At 32.3% G+C, this 21,939-nt stretch overlaps 1 protein-coding gene across 1 annotated transcript in view; it reads left to right on the top strand.

Annotated features, from left to right (window-relative positions):
• The first annotated feature begins 2,012 nt into the window (after nt 1–2,012).
• The window catches only part of LOC111050803 (centrosomal protein of 104 kDa), an 84,574-nt gene continuing 64,647 nt past the window's right edge, over nt 2,013–21,939 (top strand). Inside the window, 6 exon segments of the mRNA XM_039441434.1 lie at nt 2,013–2,538; nt 5,463–5,627; nt 8,524–8,744; nt 11,799–11,988; nt 12,897–13,108; nt 13,858–13,886. Coding sequence (XP_039297368.1) covers nt 2,499–2,538; nt 5,463–5,627; nt 8,524–8,744; nt 11,799–11,988; nt 12,897–13,108; nt 13,858–13,886 — 857 coding nt within the window. The 5' untranslated portion in view covers nt 2,013–2,498.

Below are 21,939 nucleotides of genomic sequence, written 5' to 3'. Positions count from 1 at the left end.
TTTGAAAAGTATAATTATCAGGCTTAGGGCAAAGGAATGCAATTTTTTTTTGCATTAATTTTCATAATCTCGTGTATACCTCGAGTTATTTTGCAATAGCCTAGAGTAGATTGAATTTTTGAAGAGTAACAATATTATGCATTTTTTTCAAGCCGTAAAACTTACATTTTGAATTTAGAAGACCAACTCTAAAACTTTTTGGATTAAATAAAATAAATTATATTTTTTCTATAATACTAGCCTATACTATATACAATTCTTCTGTATGAGCGTGTGCTTTGTAGCAAATAAAATTTATTTATCTATTTAATAATTTATTATCATTTTCGTCATACCAGTATGTAATCAATAACTTTCCAAGCTATCATGTTCTTATTTGGATAAATCGAATAATAATAATAGATAATACATACTATAATAATTATAATAGATTTTAATAGTAGTCAGTGCCGGTTGCACTACAGCCGGTTAAATTTTAATCGTGATTAATTCCACGAGAACCAATCAGAGAAGTCGTCTTTTCAAAAATGCCTTCTCTGAATGGTTCTCGTGGAATTAATCACGGTTAAAATTCAACCGGCTGTTGTGCAACCAGGCCTAAGTGATATTCAAGTCAACAATGTGTATTCTTGTGAGTATTTAAGAATGCCACATTTAATTATGCGGCCTTTTTGTATATACAGGTAAAAATAGCATGTACTTTATTTAAACCTAATGTATTTTATTTTTTAGGCCTGTGATTACCAATGTACTTTATTCTTCATAAAAAAGGTGGCAACCCTAACTGTGCCCCACGACACACTCGGGGACACTTTTTGTGTCTTAGCTTGGTGTCCTGATGTGATATGAGCCATATCTATCTTTACTTACTCAATTTGATTTGTTTAATCTAGTAATTATTTAGCGTTGTATTGGAGGGTTGAGTGTAAGAGAGGGCCGGCTGCGCCCTAACTCCGCCCTCCTAGGTAAAAATAAAGGCAGCTATTCTATTCTATTCTACTTCTGTATATTCATCCATTATCGCTGCACTGTAGACTCAGGATGGATAACGATGTTCTTTTTATTATTACCCATGAAATAATAATAGTAATAAAATAATCGTATGAATTTTATTGGTGGGGAGTCTCCGACGGAAGTTCCACATCCCCTAAACTGAAATATATCATCTGAAATATATTCTTACCCATAACTACGCCTAATAACGGATATTTTCATTTCATTATAATTTATTAAGCCGTTAATGGGCCTCACGACTGTTATATATCAGCCGGGACCGACAACGCAGCGTGCTCATTCAATAACACGGGACAGTGACCTGTATAAAACGTTTTGTTTGTATCCGGGTATGAACATTAATGTCATGCCCATAAACGAATGATTGATCACTCTCATTATTGGTAACGTCTGATACGAGAACTGATTTATTTATTTACTGTGCAATCAGTGAAAAAAAATATGATTAATATAAATGGTTTATAATTTATTAATTGATTAAAAATAATATTGATTAATTGATTAATATAAACTTATAATTAATATAATTGGTTTGATGAACCAATTTCTGTCGATTTTATAGAGATTAAGTTGTAATATGAAACAGTTTTTTATATTGAAAGGTTTTTGAATTATCGACCGATGAGCATTATATGAATGAACATTATAATTTTTTCGAAGTTTTCCAGAACCTAAATGTATATCCGGTTAAGAATTCCAGTTTCCTTATCACATGAACGAAAAATATCGTATCAATGATTAAAGGATTACATCTTATAAAGTAGAAATTTCAACTCATCGCAATAAGATCATGATCACGATTTCAGAAAATTTTCTGTGGCCAAGCTATTTTCTATCTCGAGGATTTATATAGTACCAGAAATAAGTTTCTCACCCTTATCAGATGATAAATTATGAGTACTATTTATATTTGCAATTATTAATCACGAAGAAACTATGTTTTTCTGCTAGGGCAGTGGGTATGAGACTCTTCAACGAGAGGTGTACTCTGAAATATTGATTTTCCGTAGCGGTACAGTCCGCGCAAGCAGTGGTTCAAACTCTGCAGTACGATTTCCAGATTGGAACAAGTAAAAGAACATTCCATCCCTTCACGACGTCTAGCCCATTTACATAAAAATTGTGATTTATCGAAAAGTGTGAATAATTATTATTAGTGAATAACATTAGCCCAGTGATTTAACCTAAATAGTGTTGCTCATTTTTTAGACCGACTGTACCCATACCGAACATGCCATACTTGTGTATCCGGGTTGCATACTTTCTTGAAATAAGGAGCTTTTTCAAGTCATGTATGGAAATTTTCTAGAATAACCAATATTAGTTACCCACAGTTTAGTACACAATATTCACGAAGCCGGCAGTTTAAAACAGCATACTTTTGTTTCTAGTTACCTGTCTCATGCAGTACCCTACTTCATAGCAACTAATTTCTGGCAAATGAGTTGAATGAAAAGTGATAAATTCTCAAATAAGTTGATACGATGCCGAAAAAAATCTGCTTCAATGTTGTGTATGCTACAGGTATGTAAAATCTATATCTACTCTATAATCTATATTTTCTAGGTTAATGATGTCTAGTTTATTTTCAATGTCATCCATTATAATTCTCCTGCGATTTAAAATTATGCTTTCATAACTTCGCAAATCTTTCAGGAAAAATATTAATGTGAAATCTCACCATCATGCAACGCGTACCGATAGTACCATGTTATAACAATCTATAATGGCATCATACAAAATTCTGTATTACGGTGACATATTCATTGCAGAAATTGTGATAAATTTCATGTAAAAATAGTATTATTACCAATTTTCATCAATTAATTGATTTTATGCAATGTTTTATACTACACAGTAAGGCTAATTACACCACACACATCGATTTTTGGACGTACGATTTTTTGCCGTCCTTAGAAATTTTATTAGATTAAACATATAATGTTTGTCAAGTTCCGTCTAATCTGATAGAAATCATAAGGAAGGCAAAACATCGAACGTACAAAAATTGATGTACATTCACATCACTGGCTTATTATGTAATACACAAATACACGACCAATAATAATTGATAAAGCCGAATTTATATGATCAATTTCCATGAAATTAAAATTTTAAAGTGAGTGAAGTTAGAATCATAACAATTTCTATTAAGAGGAAATGACGAAGTACCGGTACATCATTACACAGAAATAGATCGAAATAGCATATTATTTTGAAGTTGTATTTTTAATTCTTTAGGGCTACTCTTGAATATAAATAGAAAGTACCCTTTTTAAAATTATCTAGTCACAGCATGTTTCAGCTATATGATGCAAAGTGGTTGGAAAATAAATAAAATGCTATTTTGACTTTTAGCTTTCAATAACAGCTAATAATGCTATTTTATTTATTTTTCAATCACTTGATAATGACATCAATGTGGGGGGACCGACAGGCTTATGCCCAAAACTGTCCCTTTTAAATTACACCACTGTCCAAATCAAAATCTAGGTTAAGCGTCTATCACTCATCAAAATAACAATATTTATTCACACTTCAAAAAACAAACACATCGTCAATTACAAATAGATATACTATGAATTCGATTTAGAATGATATACTATGTTTGCTACAATATTTGTTAATATATTATATTCTACACTAACAGCATCTAGCTACTATTTTGGACTTTCTGAAGTAAACATGTTTTCTAAAAAAAATAAACGAAAATAAGTTTCTCTTGCTGAATTTTTCTTCTTGTGTGATCAGCTGGATGATCCCACACATGCACTCGTTCACTCTCTTCCAGACAAAAATTCAAGCTGTTTTTCCAAGGACGAATTTATCCTTTTAATGTCCTTCAGCGAGTTATCCCAGGGTTGAGACCTAGTGCAATCGAATTTTCATATCATAAACCTACTTTGTTCTAAATTTCGTGAGAATTGTTAAAGCCGTTTTCGAGATCCGGTCACATACAGATATAAACATCTAAACATATAAACAGAATATTGCTCTTTCAATAGTATAGGATATAGCCGAAACATGTTTTTCATTAGAACTCTTTTCCCACACACAGACTTGCCTATGTGGGGAAAATTCACAAGTGTTTTGTATTATTTTTATATATGTGTACTGTATTAATTGTAATGGTTTTGTGAATAAATTCAATTTGAATTTGATGTTGTGACTAAATATTTTTTAAAATGGTACTTACATTCCTATTTTTATTTATATTTTGGGGTTGTACGGTGTAATTAGTATAGCGTCAAGCATTTCTGATCACTGTACTTACCCAAGTTATTTAATTCAATTCACTATAAAGGTTCAACTTTTGTGAAATCCAATGTTTCGAAGCGCAAGGCATCATTTCAGTTGAACTTTGAGTTTGAGCTCAAAAATATATGATGATGATGCTGATAAACTGAAGCTATAGATTTTAATAACTGAAGATGATGCCTTGAGCTTTGAAACCTGGGGCTTTTGCAAAAATGAAACCTTTCAAGTGGATAAACCAACTTTTATTATGTTTCTATCTCATCATGGAAGAATTCTACAACATCTCTGACTACAGTGTTAAGAGAGAGAGAGAAACTACCTTTTCTTGTACAAAAACTTTATTATATGTTTCTTCGATACAAGATTGAATCGTATCCAATGTCTTCATATTCCCATTGATATATTGATACTGATAGTGGCAGTAGTCGAATAACAATTCACTAAATGAACCAGTTTAAGGCTGTTTGGTACACCTTTTTATTTTTATTAAAATTGGATAATCTTTTTCAATATAATTGTTAAGATCATTACAAGATTGAGAAAAAGTGACAACTGAAATTTTTAAGTGGTCTAATAAGCGAGTTATGGGTTGTTGAAGTGCTAAACTCCGTTTTCTTTCCAGATCATAAACGGTTTAGAATTTTCCATTGAAGTTTTTTTAAATACATTCAGAATATCATTGGCTTTGTTCTGATATGCGTTTTTTCGCGATTAATGCCAAAATAAATAAGTTATCGAATTTACAAAAAATGTTACTTTTTATTTATGAACGATATGGGGAATAAAATGTTTTAGTTTGGAAAGATACATTTTTTTGAATTTTTAAGAGAGATTCTAATAATATAGTCGAAACCGTTTATGATCTGGAAAAAAAACGGAATCTGGAAAGTTGGCACTTCAACAACCCATAACTCGCTTATTAGACCACTTAAAAATAACATTTGCCACTTTTTCTCACTCATATAATGATCTTAACAATTATATTGAAAAAGATTATCCAATTTAAATAATGAAAAATAGTGTACCGAACAGCCTAAAATGGACTGGTCCAGAATAATAACTGTCAAAAACCAAATGGTCAAAAACTGTTTTTTCGTTGACTGGAGTATACAGGGCAGTAGGCCTAATAAGTTACTACTGTAATGGAATAAAACATTCCTAATTAACAATTCGAATGTTTTTAATCTCAGGCGAAGAGGAAAAATACAGAGCCTCGGAGCTGGATCGCCATGGGCCATCAGTGAAAGGCTGGCAGTCTTCAAGGGACTGCAGTTATCCTCAAGAATTGATCCTCAAGCTTGCTACATCTGCCACTCTTCAACAGATTCAGATTTTGGCTCATCAATTCCTTATACGTAAGCAGATTTCCTCACAAAATCCCTACTATTATAATCAATAATCAATTGAAGCTTACACTTGATTTAATTAGAGTTGTACCTCCTTCAAAAGTCCTCCATCGACTACTGAAGATGATGCCTTCTCAGCAACGAAACTATAGTTTAGCTCTTTAAGAAATACATGTGGAATTGACTATACTATTTTTATTCTATTCGTTATCATTAGGTCAATCAAAATCAATGAATGACAAACTTACATTTATACATCATTCCTAAATGAATCACTCAACTTTATATATGAACTTATATAATAATATAAATAAAATGAATAATATAAATGAATAAATACAATGAACCTATTTAATAATATGAAACATCGATTTTCATGCTATGTCTTATAGGCTACACAGGCAATTAGCAATACTCACAATACAATTTCATGAATAAAATTAATAAAAAAATTAACATCACCTTTTGTTTATTATTTAAGAAAAACTTACAAAAATCATCAGTAAATAGGCCTTAAATTGTTCATCGGTCACCGTATGGATTTTTTTACTTAATCAAAATTGAATTGTTCTACAACCTAATACCTAATAGGTAAACAAAACCTTAGCGTAAGTAGATATCACATGGCATTTATGCCATTTTATGCATTTTGGTATAGGGCATTTATGTCGCAACTTTTACTGTTATCTCAAGCCGATTACTGTCGATTATTGTAGATTTTACTTTTTTGTTGGGGTGAGAGTGTATAAACGACACAATATGAGAGACTACCAGTGTCACACAGCTTCACAGGAAAGAACTACGTGGACTATCGACTTGAGATAACAGTAAAAGTTGCGACAGAAACGCCCTATACCATGGGATATCTACTTATGTTATTGCTTCTCTATGCTAATACTTATTTAAAATTGAATATATATATATATATATATATATATATATATATATATATATATATATAGTAAACTATAGTATTTTTTGAGCATAATGGAAAATGTGATTTCTCTATGTTAATGTCCTTTTTCATGATTAAATAAATCTATCTCAAACCAAGCCATTCATTTAGTACCACTCTACAGAATATTGTTTAGAATTAAAAAAAAAATAATAATAATATTTAATAATAATGTCTCTGGTCGAGGGTACAACACGACCAGAGGAGTTTATTCAAATTATAGACATGATTACAAAAAGCATATAAGCTACAATTATTTACAAAGTATTAATACAATTGGTTGATTATTTGCTGATCTGAGAAAATGTGGCCCCCACTATATATGAATATGTGTCGGGATGCCACTTATTTTGCTATTGTACAAATGAAGCCAAACCTCTCATAATAAATGATCTGAATGAAACTCTTCAATGTTGTTTTCCATCACGAACTGCTTATTATTAAATCACTTTTTGCTATTAAAAAGAACGACTAGCAGTCAGATATTTCACAATAAATGAATTAATCACTCACTGTGACAACGACATCTTTCGGCAGGTCCGCCATCTTCTTGGTTGTACTCAACAAAAATGAATTTCTATATCCGAATGAATTTCTATATCAAACAATACGGTTGATATGATAGTACTGAAAAAAATTAATGTAAACAAGAATGAATAGTATTCTTCCCAAAATCAAGTTATTCTTTTAAGAATAGAATAAGTTTTATTTGCCATAAAAATTTACAATATTAATAATACAATAAATATTATAAATACAAACATAATTTTTAGATAGTATGTAGAATGTGGTAATACATCATATTTAAATAAAGAGGCACTACTGGTATTCTAGTAGAAGATTTCGGGATAAAACCACCAAATTCTGGAAAAGTGTGAGTAGAATGCATAAAAGTCACAGAATTTGTCTCCAATACGTTTTTGATAACTATATAAATCTCACATTGCTTCTGTTTCCATCAAACTTATTATCAGTGCTCTATTAAATGTATACTGGAATAAAAAATTAATAATTCAAAATCAAAATTAATCTATTCATGACTGAATAGTAATTTATTTATAAAATTCAAGTTCATTGAAAATATAAAATAATTTATATAGTTTAATAGTAAAAAAGAGCTCGATTCCAAACGGGCCTAAGTCCATTTTTGTGGAAATCGAGATATCAGTTGATTATTGAACCTTATACATAGACCTTCATTCCTAGCATCCAAACTATCCTCAGTCACTACAAAATAAATATCACAATATCACGTTTTTTTCCAAAGTGTATCAAAGTCCATTGCTGTTCCTTTCCATTCCAACCTTTGTCCTTTGCGCATGCACAGAGCATCTTTTTCTGTCGGTCTGTCTACATATTGAAGCCCAACTACCATTTTTACTTCGAGATCAGCGCGTTTTCAAGGTAAGAGAACAGTGAAAGTCAAGAATACATACACTGGGGATTACCAAGAACATCAAGTGATCAAGAAAATTTATTCAAAAAAATTGGCAAAATATATTCAACTCAGCAAATACAGCACTTGGAGAAACTTATCATATTAGTGACATGAAGAAGGTCCAAGTCCAAGTTTCTTTCCAAAATGTCACCAAGTCCATGGACATTTTGGAAAAAAGCAAGGAAATTAACCTATTACACATAAATTAATTCAAAATATGCAAAATTATTGTATGGAATTCAAAATACACACTTTATACATTGGATTATAAACATTTTCCAACATTTAAGTGATGACTATCAAAAAATCGATTTCCTGAGAAAAACACTTTTGTGACTTGGGCCCGTTTGGAATAGAGCTCTTCAGTTTCAATTATAGTCAGGTGAAATGAAAGCGATATTGTCAGATCCACAATATCGCTTTTATATTACCCTAATATGAAGAAATGCCACGTCATGTTCATGGTGTAAATGTCATGTGTAGTCGATAAATAATGTTGATCTGTTTTTTAGCGGAAAGAATTGATCTGTGGATTGGACCTGATGAGCCTGGAGAAGAACCCAATACCTTTCACTTTGATTACATGGGATACATAACATTAAGTGACAACCTTAACACAGAATATAAGAGTAGAGAATTGAAGTCAATCACAGTTCCAGCATTCTGTCCAACGCTCTATGTCAAGCTGAGACTACATCAAAATCATAGGAATGCATTAAATGTTTATAATCAGGTAAGTTGGTGAAAAAATTACATCAACATTCATAATAACATAATTTATACACAGTATTAGTGATGAATTATGTCGTTTAGAAGCTATCCATTGTTTATATTAGAAGCAATAATTGATTGTTTGAAGTTACCAGTATACGATTTTACATCTTGAAAGAGAATATTGAGATTAGACTTTCAAGAATGAAATTAGAATCATGAGGTTTCAGGGGGAAATCTGTCCATTTGGTTGGGAGACAGTTCACTTTATGTGAAATAAAAATGTTCTTCTTATTCATAGGAGAGAATTTTGAAATTTATTCATTTCACTGGAACAATTTAACAACTGGGACTCGTTTCTCGAAGGTCATAAGTTACATATTATTCCATCTATGAATCTTAATAGGACAGGTGAGTCACAATCTACTAGTGAAACTAGCCATATTGTCCCTGTCCTATATTCTCTTAAGGTGCGTACAGATTTACGCGCCGCGAACATGATCAATTCACTTTTAATCAGCTGATGCAAAGCTTTTTATATCTGTATCTTACCGTTTCTGTAAAAGTACAGATATAGTCAGCTGATTAAAAGTGAATTGCTCATGTTCGCGGCGCGTATATCTGTACGCACCTTAAAAAGCCATCTCGTGCATAATACCGAACCTGTTTCTTCTAGCAATATCATAATGATACAGTATTAACATATCATTCGGGTTTTGGAAATGAGACGGGTCATTGAAAAACAATGGATGGACAGGTAGTAATGAATAGACAAATTCTAGTGACCCTTCAGCGGTCGACTATTGCTATTAAATTTCGACACTTTCATGGCCTATTGTTAAGGAATTACAAATTTCCTTCTCTGAGGAATATATTGGTGGACCAGTCTGGTTACTTGAAGGCATTTTTAACTGTAAACCAGCGGTAGCCTACTTGATTGGATAAACACACACATTTAATATCGATGATGAGTACAAACCCTATCTGTTTTTGAGTTATCATTTTTACATAACCATAATTTTATCATTCTAGACTGTGGATTCTAAATCAAGGTTTAAATCAGTTTTGGCAAATGCCTGTTATTTCAACCTGAATTTCATATGAATAAATAAATAGAAGTGACTAATATTGTTTTGAACCACGGATCATCCACGGATAATCTTCATAAAAGCGAAATGGCACTCACTCACTGACTGACTGACTGACTAACTCACTCATTCACTCACTCGCAGAACTAAAAATCTACCGGACCAAAAACGTTCAAATTTGGTAGGTATGTTCAGTTGGCCCTTTAGAGGCGCACTAAGAAATCTTTTGGCAATATTTTAACTCTAAGGATGGTTTTTAAGGGTTTGAAGTTCGTCTTTTAGCATGTATATTCTTATTCTCTTAATTATAATTGAAAATGTCCATACCATATGTTAATATAGAACTATAATCGAGAGAGAGTACCTCTTCGAAACAGTTGTTAACTGGTAATACATTAATAATTTTGTCAGTTTGGCATTAAGTTGAGTTGACTTTGTTATGTTGGCACCAAGTTGAAGATTGAAATGCATTTATCGCGGAAATATTGATTGGGCACTGCTACTTCAATCAGAGCTATCCCTGGGAATATTATATTACTAGCCGTCCGGCTCGCTTCGCTCGCCATATCCGTTTAGCCAGACGTTTAGTCTGGATCCCCGACTGGGTCGTCCTAACATATGATAAAAATGCTCAAATGAAAAATGCAGGCAAGTGAAGCGAGCCTGCTGATCCCATTCTTGGACGATCCAGTCTTGGGGGTCCAGGGGGCGGAGCTCCCTGGCTTGACGGATATGGCGTGCGAAGCGAGCCTGACGGCTAGTAGCCTTTATTTAAATATGATAATTTTAAATATTATAATGAAACGCGTATAATTAAATATTATACCCATATTATTATTTTGAGAAAATAATAAATAATGTTCTATTGCAGATTTTTACAGCTATCAAGTAAAGTGCTCGGTAGGGGACTTCAATTTTCATCATGGAACTATAAAACAATAATATTATTATTCAATTCAGTGTCTATCACAGACCCTTGTGGAACGCGGGTTACACCTGCTAATCCTTCATAAATTGCAAAATATTAAAGACTTTAAATTACAACATTTTAAATAATAGAATATTTCCTACCTATAGGGAGGAAAATGGCGATTTGCTGGTTCGAGACAAAGTCGAAAACTTGAAGCGGCTGAGCATTTTTGCACGAGTTGCGAGCGACATTTCTAGCCACACCACAAAAGAATAGTTATTTGTGCAACTAGTACGCAAAGTGACAGTTTGCTGCACCGAAAGAAACGTTTACGCACGAGCCGTAGGCGAGGGCAGAATGGTTTTTCTTTAGTGCAGCAGAGGAACTTTGCGTGCGTATTTCACATTAAATTTTTCCTACAGTTACTATTGAATATGAGAATCCATATTAATATGAGAAATCCATCAAATGTTTGTCTGTATAATTTTGTTATTAATAACAACTTTAATTTATTTTGAACTTGATAATTCAATTGAAAATTAATAATCGATAATTTATTCAAATTAAAAATTAAATTAATCCAATTAATTTGAAAATTTGAATAATTTTGAGTAAATCTTAATTTCTAAATAATTTTTCAACCAATCAATTTATGAATGAAAAAATCTTATTTGAAATAATGAATTAATTAATAATATTCAAAATGTATAATTTAATGAGTTCTCATTTTTATTTATTTGAAAATCAGAAAAATATAGATAGAACAAATTCGCATTCAAAATACACGCCAACAATGTCAACAGCTGATTGGGATAGCTGCAAGATAATACACAAAGTATTAGATAATAAAGATAATACACTTTGCTTATTAAGAGTAAGCAAAGTAATACTTTATGCACTAGAGTGGAAAAGTGATTCTTTGCGTTCTGTAATCAGTGCAGGAATGGTCACTTTTCAAGGTAACTGTAGAAAAAATATTTCAAGTAGACAATAAATATTTTGAGAGCAAATGCATCATGTAATTTTCTTAGCTCTATCTGTATAGGCCTAATCCCTATTATTTGTTTCTAATAAACAGGTAAGCCTAGTCGCTGTACAACTAATTGGAGAGCCAGTGGAGTCAAGCGAACTACAAAACGAGAATAGAACTGATCAATCGGCCAATTACAGTTCAACGTGTGATGACTTGGCTTTTGAGATGTATGTGGACAAAGATGTTGCAACCAACATCAGAAAACTTGAAAGCAGGAAATTTGTAGCTGTCCAAGGTATTTGTGGAATTTGATTCTGATCTTCGCAATGTAGATACAAATTCAAATTCAAAAATTCAAAATTCAAATTCCAAATGTTTTTATTGCCGTGAACAAATACATACTATATTTTCACCTGTTTAGGTATTATTATTATTATTATCCTGTTATCCTAGTTTTGCTTGACCACCCTACACCTTGGCACGGACCCCCAAGGGAGAGAGACAAGCTGTTTTACCAAAGTGACTGCTCCACATGTCCATGTGCTAAACAATCATACTGTGTCCGTGACCAATAAATCATTTGCCCTTGTAAACTAAGTGACCCGAGAATAATGACTGATTTCTGCAATTGGCCAATAAGCATGGTAGCAGATGGGGGTTGGTGAGAAACGAAGGCCTCATGCCACCCAAAATTCCTATTTCCATTATTTTACATTTACAATTTGCCACAAAGAAGAATATATACAGACCAAAAGTCAACGTCAAGTATACATTCTGTTTTCGATTTTTTGGTTGCTGCTAATTCTGTGATAAAACTTTTTGCACTATGTAAATGACATAAGACTATGTAAAGTTGATTATAACACATTTTCAAATTATTATTATTATTGGCATAAGAACTTTTAAATCAAAAATATTTTTCAGAAGTAAGTGTGAAAGCTGTTGCATGGCGTGGATGTTTCACAGTGAACAGTAATACAATTACAGTATTGTAAGTGTCATGTTTGTACTTTAACAGGTTTTCCTGGTTTCTCCTGATTCATAGGCAACCAAAGCAAATTTAGTCAAGTTCGTTCCTAAGAATCGTTTATGAACACGGAAAATCAATAAAAAATGCAGTTTTATACTATTCATAAGCTATAAAATACTAAAATATAATATTTATTATAGGTTATATACAAATATTTGTTATAAATGTTTCAGAGGAGAGATTTGAGTATGCAAGGAAACTAAAAACGGCCATGACAGAGCTGCGTTTAGTGGGAGAACGTCTGGGCAAGCTGGAAATCGGGAAGAAGCAGGCGATTCAAAACGAAGACTATGCCAGAGCGAAAAAGAAGAAAGCTCAAATGGATGAGTACAGAAAAGAATCTTACTTGGCGTTAAAACTGAAAGAGCTTCTAGAGGAAGATGGGGTAAGTTTATTCTTGCTTAGAATGAAAACATGAACATTTTTTCATTAATTACGAGAAGCAGGTGAACCTGTGCTCCGAAACGGTCTGTGTAAAAAACAAATAATAATAATAATAATAATAATAATTTTATTTCTCAATAAGCATTCATTACAAACACAACATTACTACAAGAAATAATTATTCTATTGAGAAGACACTCCCGAGAAAAATTATATTTTGGGAGTTGCCATCAAAGTCCATTTGTATAATTTATTTGATGCAATCAATTAAAAATAAATTAACTTAAACCATGAAATGTAAATATTCTAACAAAAGAGCTTACAGTCGGAATTTTTACAAAAGTTATTAATATTTTAATAAAAAATGAAAGTGAATGATGGAGACAGTACTACCTTATGTCTAATAGAATATTGTAGTGTAAAACTAGACGTTTTTTTTTTCAAGAGAAGATGAAGAATGAGGTTATGACAATGAACATTAATCTATGTTGAAAATGAAAAGAGAGAGATGAATGATGAAAAGCGGCTTTGCCAGTTATTGTCAAAAACAAAAGCAAGCGTAAGAAAGAAAGAAAAGAAAACAGTTCGTTCCGTACCTTTCAAGCTTTTATTATTCATTTATATTTATGTTTGTGTATTGTGGCTTATGGGTGCAATCTTAGCTTGTGAATTTAACTATTTTTTTTTAAATAGGTCTTCGATCTCATCCATTGTTAACAGCCATTTTTTAATTTCTTTTTTGAGTTTTAGATAGCATGTTTGCTTTCTTGCTACGATTGGTATGTTGTTGAATATTTTAGGGGCTACATAGGAATAAAATCTACGAAAGCATTCTTTGTTTGGTTTTGGAGGAAGTAGACTTCCCGCTGATCGGAGTCCACAAGTTTCCCGCCGTGGATTGACAAGGTGTCCACTCCTATTGTAAAAAGTTAGTAATACTTTATAGAAGTACAGGTATCTCAAAGGCAAAAGGCCCCATTCCCTGAGCAGCGGCTGTGAACTTGTTAAGCGAGGTTTGTTTGCTATAGTGCGAATTATGTATTTTTGCCCAGTTAAGATTGGTTTTAAAACAGAAAAGTATGCACCTCCCCAAACCGTAATTCCGTATTGCAGCCTGCTCTCGACAAGTGCAAAATATAGCGTTCTCAGCAAGTGCTTAGGGCAGAGTTTGCGGATGAAATATAATTTTCTACATGTCACCCTTAACTCTTTTCTCAATTTTTGTATTTGGTGTGCCCAGCTGAGCTTGGAATCGATTATTACACCTAAGTATTTTACAGACAAATAGATGAATATTTTTAAGTTACCATGCAAGAGTATTTTTTTAAAAACAAGATTGTCTTACATTTTTTTCAAAATAACATGGATGATTCTCATTCAAGTTGAAAATTTTCAACAAAAAATTTGCAGGATTACCGGATCAAAACGTCAATTTTTCATTCTAGAATCTAGCAGAGTATCTAGACGCTACCATGGCAAGTGCAATTATTGTTCATATTATTATTATAGCGGTAGCCTATTTTGGAGGATTTCATATTGCTCTTCTGTTGGAGCGTTGGCTATTTTCAAATATGAAATGAGCATTAATTACTCAAATATTATTGAAATCAGGAATGAATAAATAAAAATAGCAGGCCTATAACCATCAATCCTCTGTAAATGTAAGCTATGCACAATCAGTTCGGTACGGTTTTTAGACATAATACGAGATGATGTGTCAAACAACTCATTTAAAGCTTCGCTGATTTTTTATTTTAGAAAACCGTATTAATTTTGCGTGTATAAGAATCGTTCATTATTGATGCAGATTCCTATATCAAGTATGAGAACAATTTTTAAATTGGTAGGTGCTGTAAATCAAGTTGATAGTAATGTAGCGATAAGTAAACTGTACTATGTTTTTTTTCAATAACAAAACTATCGAAAGTTTGTTGCTGTGGCACTTTTAAAAATACCGTGTGTAGGCACATGCATAACGCATATGTGGTAAATGTAGCCTTAAATGTAGCCGCACGACATATTATTCCTTATTGATTTTGCTTCAACAGAAATTGATTTCTTCATCAAAGATACCACACATACAGGTATTTTCTGTAGGAAATATATTTCTAAAAATAGTTTCCATTAATGATTTGTAATACCTTCAACCATGGGCGTAGCTAGGAGAGGGTTTTGGGGGGCTAGAACCCGTACATAGAATGTAAAATTTTATTCAGGAAATGATAACTGAATAGAACTCGGCAATTTTTTTGTGGGAAAATTCAACTCTAGATGATTTCCCAATTGATAGGAATTTTTGTATTAGCGTAATTTCTAAGAAATGTTTTGCAAGACAGTATTCAATTCAAGTTTATTTTTTCAAGGCCGGAAGGTGATGTAATCTCTAGTGCTTTTGTTTTAGATTTTCTTTATTCAGTTTCCCATAGGTATTATTCCCATAGGTATGAGAGAACCTATTCCCATAGGTATTATACCTTTGTGCTTTGTTGTTCTGATTATAATATAAATTGATGTTCTTTCCATGTAAACTCAACAAGCCTGCACAGCTCGTCGTTCTGTTGTGATATTGGAAATTGCAAGAATCGAAACTGAATCAAGTATACCCAGTTAGGCTATTTTTCACAGGTTTCTCGAGAACGATTATTTTCACATGCATACTCTGGATAACTATTTATAAGCCCTATTTGGATTAAAAGGAAATTTGACTTTTATGATAAAATTGGAAACATCGCGAAGATTTGTTTTTCTTTTGAATATCACTTCTCTCAGAATCAGATTAACGGGGAGAATGTCTCCTTTCTATTGGTTTCTGGATCATTTTTATCCGACTTATAGTTATTTTTGAAAATTAATGATTATGTTCGTCAATGTCGAGACATTTCGAGCAGAAAACATGAAATTTTCGACATGCTAGAAACCTTATTGTTTCAAAAGATAAATAGGTGGTGAAAGCGAGAAAGTTACTCACAAATAATTGAAATTATTTTCAATATTCAATTATTTTAAGTGATATTCAAAAGAAAAACAAATCTTCACGATGTTTCTAATCTATATCTATAAAAGGCTAAGCCCCGACAGACTGAAATCACACCACAGCCCAAACTACTGAGCCTAAAAACTTGAAATTTTGCACAATTGATTTATGGTAGCCTCAAAACATCCACTAAGAAAGGATTTTCAAAAATTTGCCCCCCTGAGCGAGCTGGGCCCTCCAAAAATTTTGTACTTTTTAATCGTTCATTTCACAGCAGTCATAAGGAACTTTTTTGCTCAGCTACCAAAAATTTAGATCTATGCAGAAAAATTCTGATCAGGAGCACAGGGGGTTCAGGAGAGGGCATTTTTCGAAAATTTTGATGTAAAATCACACTACAGCTCGAACTAATTGGCCTACAGACTTAAAACTTTACACAAATATTCTTCAAACTTGCTAGACGCGCACTAAGAACGGATTTTGAGATATTTTTCCTCTAAGGGTTTCAAAGGATAAAAAAGGATTCTATTAAGTAAGGTTATGAACATGGTAAGGTGAACGCCATATGGAACTGAGATAATTGACACATGATATTCTAACATATGTTGTAATCATTGGAAAGCTTAAAATAATTTTATCAATCAGCTGATCGAATTTTGCGTTGAGAGCGGGAGCGTATTGTATGATTGTGTATATTCGCCACGTGTGTATTCCATTGTTGTATGCTTGGCCAGTTCGGTTTGCGCCTTCTATCAGCTGTATATGGAGTTTCATACATTCCGATTAGAAAAGAGCAGATAGATTTTCTTTGGTGAGGAGTTTGTTGATAATTCTTTTTTCAAATTCAAATTTTATTTCTATCAAAAATCACAATGAAAACTTTCTTAATTGACAACAAGATTACAAACATATACCTACATTTATTTGTAGCACGGCCAGAAAAAGACAAATTTGAGTACTATTCGTGAGTTCATTCAATATAACTTATTTATAGTTTTCATGTTTATTTTGGACTAAAATTTTATAAAAATTGTACACGTGAAATTCTAACCTTATCTTGGACTTCGTCACCTATAAATTTGAATATTACTTATCAATTTATTAATTCAAGTCATCTAAATTCAAAATTTATAGTTTTCATGTTTATTTTGGACTAAAATTTTATAAAAATTGTACACGTGAAATTCTAACCTTATCTTGGACTTCGTAACCTATAAATTTGGAAGAAAAATAGCACAAGGACTACCTTAATATTTTATCTTCTATAATGTTATTGCATTAGTGTCATTCTCATTGTAAATGAATATGTGAGCCTAACATTGTTTGATATTGATAGCGCTTCCATAGGCGCCGACTCCATGGGGCCCGAGGGGCTCAAGCCCCCCTAAAAATTTAGTTGGGGGGGTCAGTTGTCGAGAATTAAAATTTCATTTTGCTTGTAACTTTAAAGCATTTCGTGATACGCTACTTTAAACTCTTTAAACAGTAACCAATCTTTATTGTTTTTTGACAATAAAATGTATTTATTATTAATCATTCTCAACACAATGTCATATACTGTGATATGCTTTTACAAACTTGATTCATCGTAAAACTGAGTAAGTTTAGCCAAAGAGAGAGGAGCATGATGGTAAGGAGAGTCATAGGCACATAGGCAATCAAGTCAGAAGGTAGGCCTATATACTTGTTTAATGGTTCAAGGAAAAGGACATTGGTCAATCAATGAATATGTATGTATACTAAATTAGATAAAGTAATTTATTCGTCATACTCTCTGTATTTTAAGTAAGTGGACGTAGGCTTTTTAACTTCTAAAAATTTGGATTTTTGAATAATATGATATTCTTTGTGATATTTTTAGTTCATTAATTTTGTTAGTGTGTAAAAGAGTAAAATGTGATTTGTTTGTACCTATATTCTTTATACTGCGTAGGTTAATACAACGGTTCAAGGTTTTATAAATTCAAAACTTGTCTATGATTTAGGGACATTGGCCAACCAATAAATACAGGTATTTATTGGTTAAATAGAGGTATTTATTGGTTAAATACAGGTATTTATTCTTCATACTCTCTGTATATTTAATAAATAGATGTAGGTAGGCTTTTTCTTCCAAATATAGGCTTTTTCTACGTTTCAAGGTTTTTTCTATGATTTAGGGACATTGGCCAACCAATAAATACAGGTAATACAGGTATTATAAATTGGTTAAATACAGGTATTTATTCTTCATACTCTCTGTATAGAGATGTAGGCTTTTTCTTCCAATTATTTGACTTTTTGAATGATAATAATATTATTTCATACCGTAGTCTTCATGATATTTTTAGTTTAGTATAGTGTCTGGATCTCGTTTGAGAAATGTGCGAACTTTTCATGACATCCGTACGGTCTACAGAGGCTAGATGGAACCAAAAGGAGTCTCATCAAAGATTTGCTAATTTTTGGCGGGCCGTCCATAATTCTGCGCTATTCGTCTGCGTACTTGGGTGGCTCCCAAAATCTTATTAAATAAGTTATCCTCACTGGAGGGGCGTTTTCATTAGTCAGTAAGTTCACTTGAATATTCAAGTTTTGTTTTAATGAACATATTCTACTAACTGGAAGTAAAGTTAAAGGTTACTAAAAGAGAAACTTGAATGTGGTATGTATAAAAGACAAAAGATGGATTCCAAAAGGTCAAAAAGTAAATTTCCCAGGAACTATTTTTTCTAATTTTCTAGTTACTTTGGAATAGAATCAATCAGTCATGTAATTTACAGTTTCAAATACTATCAATTGAAAGTGAGATTTAATTACAGTATAATATTTTATTTATAATAAGTTGAACATTCAAATTCCAAAACGACCTTAAGTCAGTGACTTAAGCACTTCTGGAAAATTCATTTGGGAGACAACTAAATATGATTATTCATTTATAAGAATGTTGATAATCAGAGCTAGTCTTGAAGGTTTAATAACTAAGTATATAAAAAATATTAATTAATCACTTATTATCAACAAAATTTAAAAAGTAAAGTTGAAAACTCTTAAATAAAAGGCTCTTGTTCATCATACATCACTATGATATTATTATTGTTGGATTCATTTTGCACAATGTTAAGTGCAGTATTATAAAAGTCTTTTAAACTTTCAGTTAATGGAATAAATTTAAGGTTTTACACATCTTTTGTTTAAATATCTTAAAAAATTCTTAGCCAATTGAAGCAACCATCTTTATTTACGTAGATAACAAACTAAAACTCAGTAAACAACTTATTATTATCAAACAGTTATCATGTGATTAAGTAACATCACATGATATACAAACATCTTCCCCTTTTACTTTCTCAAACATTTTCTTTTTCAACCTTTCCTTTGATTTCATCTTCTTCTTAAAAACCTCTCATTTCTTCTTAATATTCTTCCGCTATTGGACTTCACCACATAGGACCGTGGGACATCAGCTTCATTAATAACTACTCCAGGCTCCCATAATTTTGTTCTCCAATCTTGGATATAAATGGGATGATTTTCTTTGAAATAAGAAACATGTTTCCGTGACTGCTTATCGTATGTTTCTTTCTGTTGAAATTGATGGTTCTTCATTTGCACTGCTATTTCTTCCCGAGGAAGTTGATGAAGTTTCAAACTATCTTGTGGATAAGGGAACTTTGTTCTTATCATTCGACCAAACATTAACTGAGCAGGAGAATAAAATTGAGACCCGCAACACAACTATTCCGATAGTTAAGCAAACTCAAGTTTAAATCGATTTGCATTCAGCACACTTTCTTACCATAGTCTTTGCTATGTCCACCCCCTTTTCAGCTAAGCCGTTAGACTGAGAATAACGAGGACTTATTGTAATAATTTTAAAATCCCACTCCTCTGCGAACTGTATCATTTCTTGGGAGCCAAACGGATTATTATCAGCTATTATAATCTGCGGAATTCCAAACCTGCCAATAACTGGGATAAAATAGATTTAACAGCCGAACTTTTCTTACTGTTCATTTTTCTTATTTCAAGCCACCTTGAATAATAATCCACAACTATGAGATAAGCTATTGCTTTTACTTCAGCTATATCCACTCCAATTTTAAAAAATGGAAAATCGGGTATTTCATGAGAAAGCATTGGACTTCTTACATTGGACCTTCTATATTTTTGGCAAAGCGTGCAGGATTCAGCCAGATTTTTTATGTTTGCTCTTATTCCTGGCCAATAATAAAATTTTGAGGCAATGCTGTTCATTTTTGTTTCTCCTAAGTGCGTTTCATGGAGCCTATTCAAAATAAAATCTCTCAAATTCTTGGGTATAATAATTCTTGAATTATAATACAATAGACCCTTGCTAGATTATATTTGATTTCTTATTTTGAAAAAATGCCTTAATTCTCTTCCATCAGCAATATTATAAACCCAGCCATTTTCACAATAATCTATAACTTTCCGAAGAACATCATCATTCTGTGTTTCTGTTACAAATTCATTCAAGCGTTTCTCTGAAAATTCAACTTCGCCATTCTCAGTAACACAATGAACCATATCCATCCGCCATGCTCAAATCAACTTTTTCTTTAGTTCTTACACCGCACCTTGACAAATAATCAGCAATATACATGTTTTTCCCAGGTAAGTACTGGAGGCTAAAGCGGTAAGGCATTAGTTTTAGTCTCAATCGACGAATTCTGTTATTCTGTATGTTGTTTAATGGTTTCTTCATTATTGAAACTAATGGCATATGATCAGTATATATAGTCAATTCATCATGACCGTAGATATAGGTGTGAAATTTATCACAAGCAAATACAATAGCAAGGAGTTCCTTCTCAATTTGGGCATATTCACATTCAGAAGAGTTCATAGATCGTGATGAGAAATAAATTGGCTTTTTGTTCTGTAGTAAACAGCATCCTAAAGCGTCTTGTGATTAACATTGGATCACATTGGATTAAAACTGGAATCTTATAATCAAAGGGAGCAATGACCTTGTCACTTGTAAGAACCTTTTTAATGTTATTGATTGCATTTACATGAATCTCTGTCCAACACCAAGGGACGTCTTTCTTCAACGATTCTCTCAATGGTGACACTATTTGTGACATATTTGGGATGAACATTCTCAAATAGTTGACCATCCCCAACAGACGTTGTAGTTCAGCTTTATTTGTTGGGTCGGGGAGATCATTAATAACCTTTATTTTTCCGGGATCAGGAAGCATTCCTGATTTATTAAACAGCATTCCTAAATACTTCACTTCAGGTACGCAATATTGAAATTTCTTGAAATTAAATTTGATGTTTAATTTCCTCGCTCGTTCCAAGACCTGTTTCACTGTCTCGTCATGTTTTTCTTTGCTGTTTGAAGCAATGCAAATATCATCGAAATAAACCACTACTCCTGGAATATCTTCAAAATACTTTGAAACACATTTGTGAAACAATTCTGGTAAATTATATAAGCCAAAAGGAGAACGTAAAAATCTATAAGTTCCAAATATAGTGCTAAAATTGCAATATTTAGCAGATTGTTCATCAAGGAGTATGTGATAAAATCCATCTTTTATGTCAAGAAGGCTGTAGTACTCTTTATTTGCTAGACGAGGATGAATATCCTGTATTGTTGGGATTGTAACTCTTTCTCTTACAATGTACTTGTTCAAATGTACAGGGTCTATGCAAATTCTTAAGGATCCATCAGGTTTCTCTACTATTACAGCATTTGAAACCCATTCAACGGGCTCCTCAACCTTTTCAATAATTTTCATGGTTATCAAATCATCAAGTTTTTCTTTAAATTTGTCTTGAATCTTCATTGGTATACGTCTCGCTGAACTGGCATGTGGCAGTGCGTCCTTTTTTAATCGAATTTT

This window comes from Nilaparvata lugens, chromosome X (genome assembly GCF_014356525.2).
Source record: "Nilaparvata lugens isolate BPH chromosome X, ASM1435652v1, whole genome shotgun sequence".
Taxonomy (NCBI): Eukaryota; Metazoa; Arthropoda; class Insecta; order Hemiptera; family Delphacidae; genus Nilaparvata; species Nilaparvata lugens.
The sequence above is the reverse complement of the archived record's forward strand: the minus strand, read 5'-3'. Positions and strand labels throughout refer to the sequence as shown.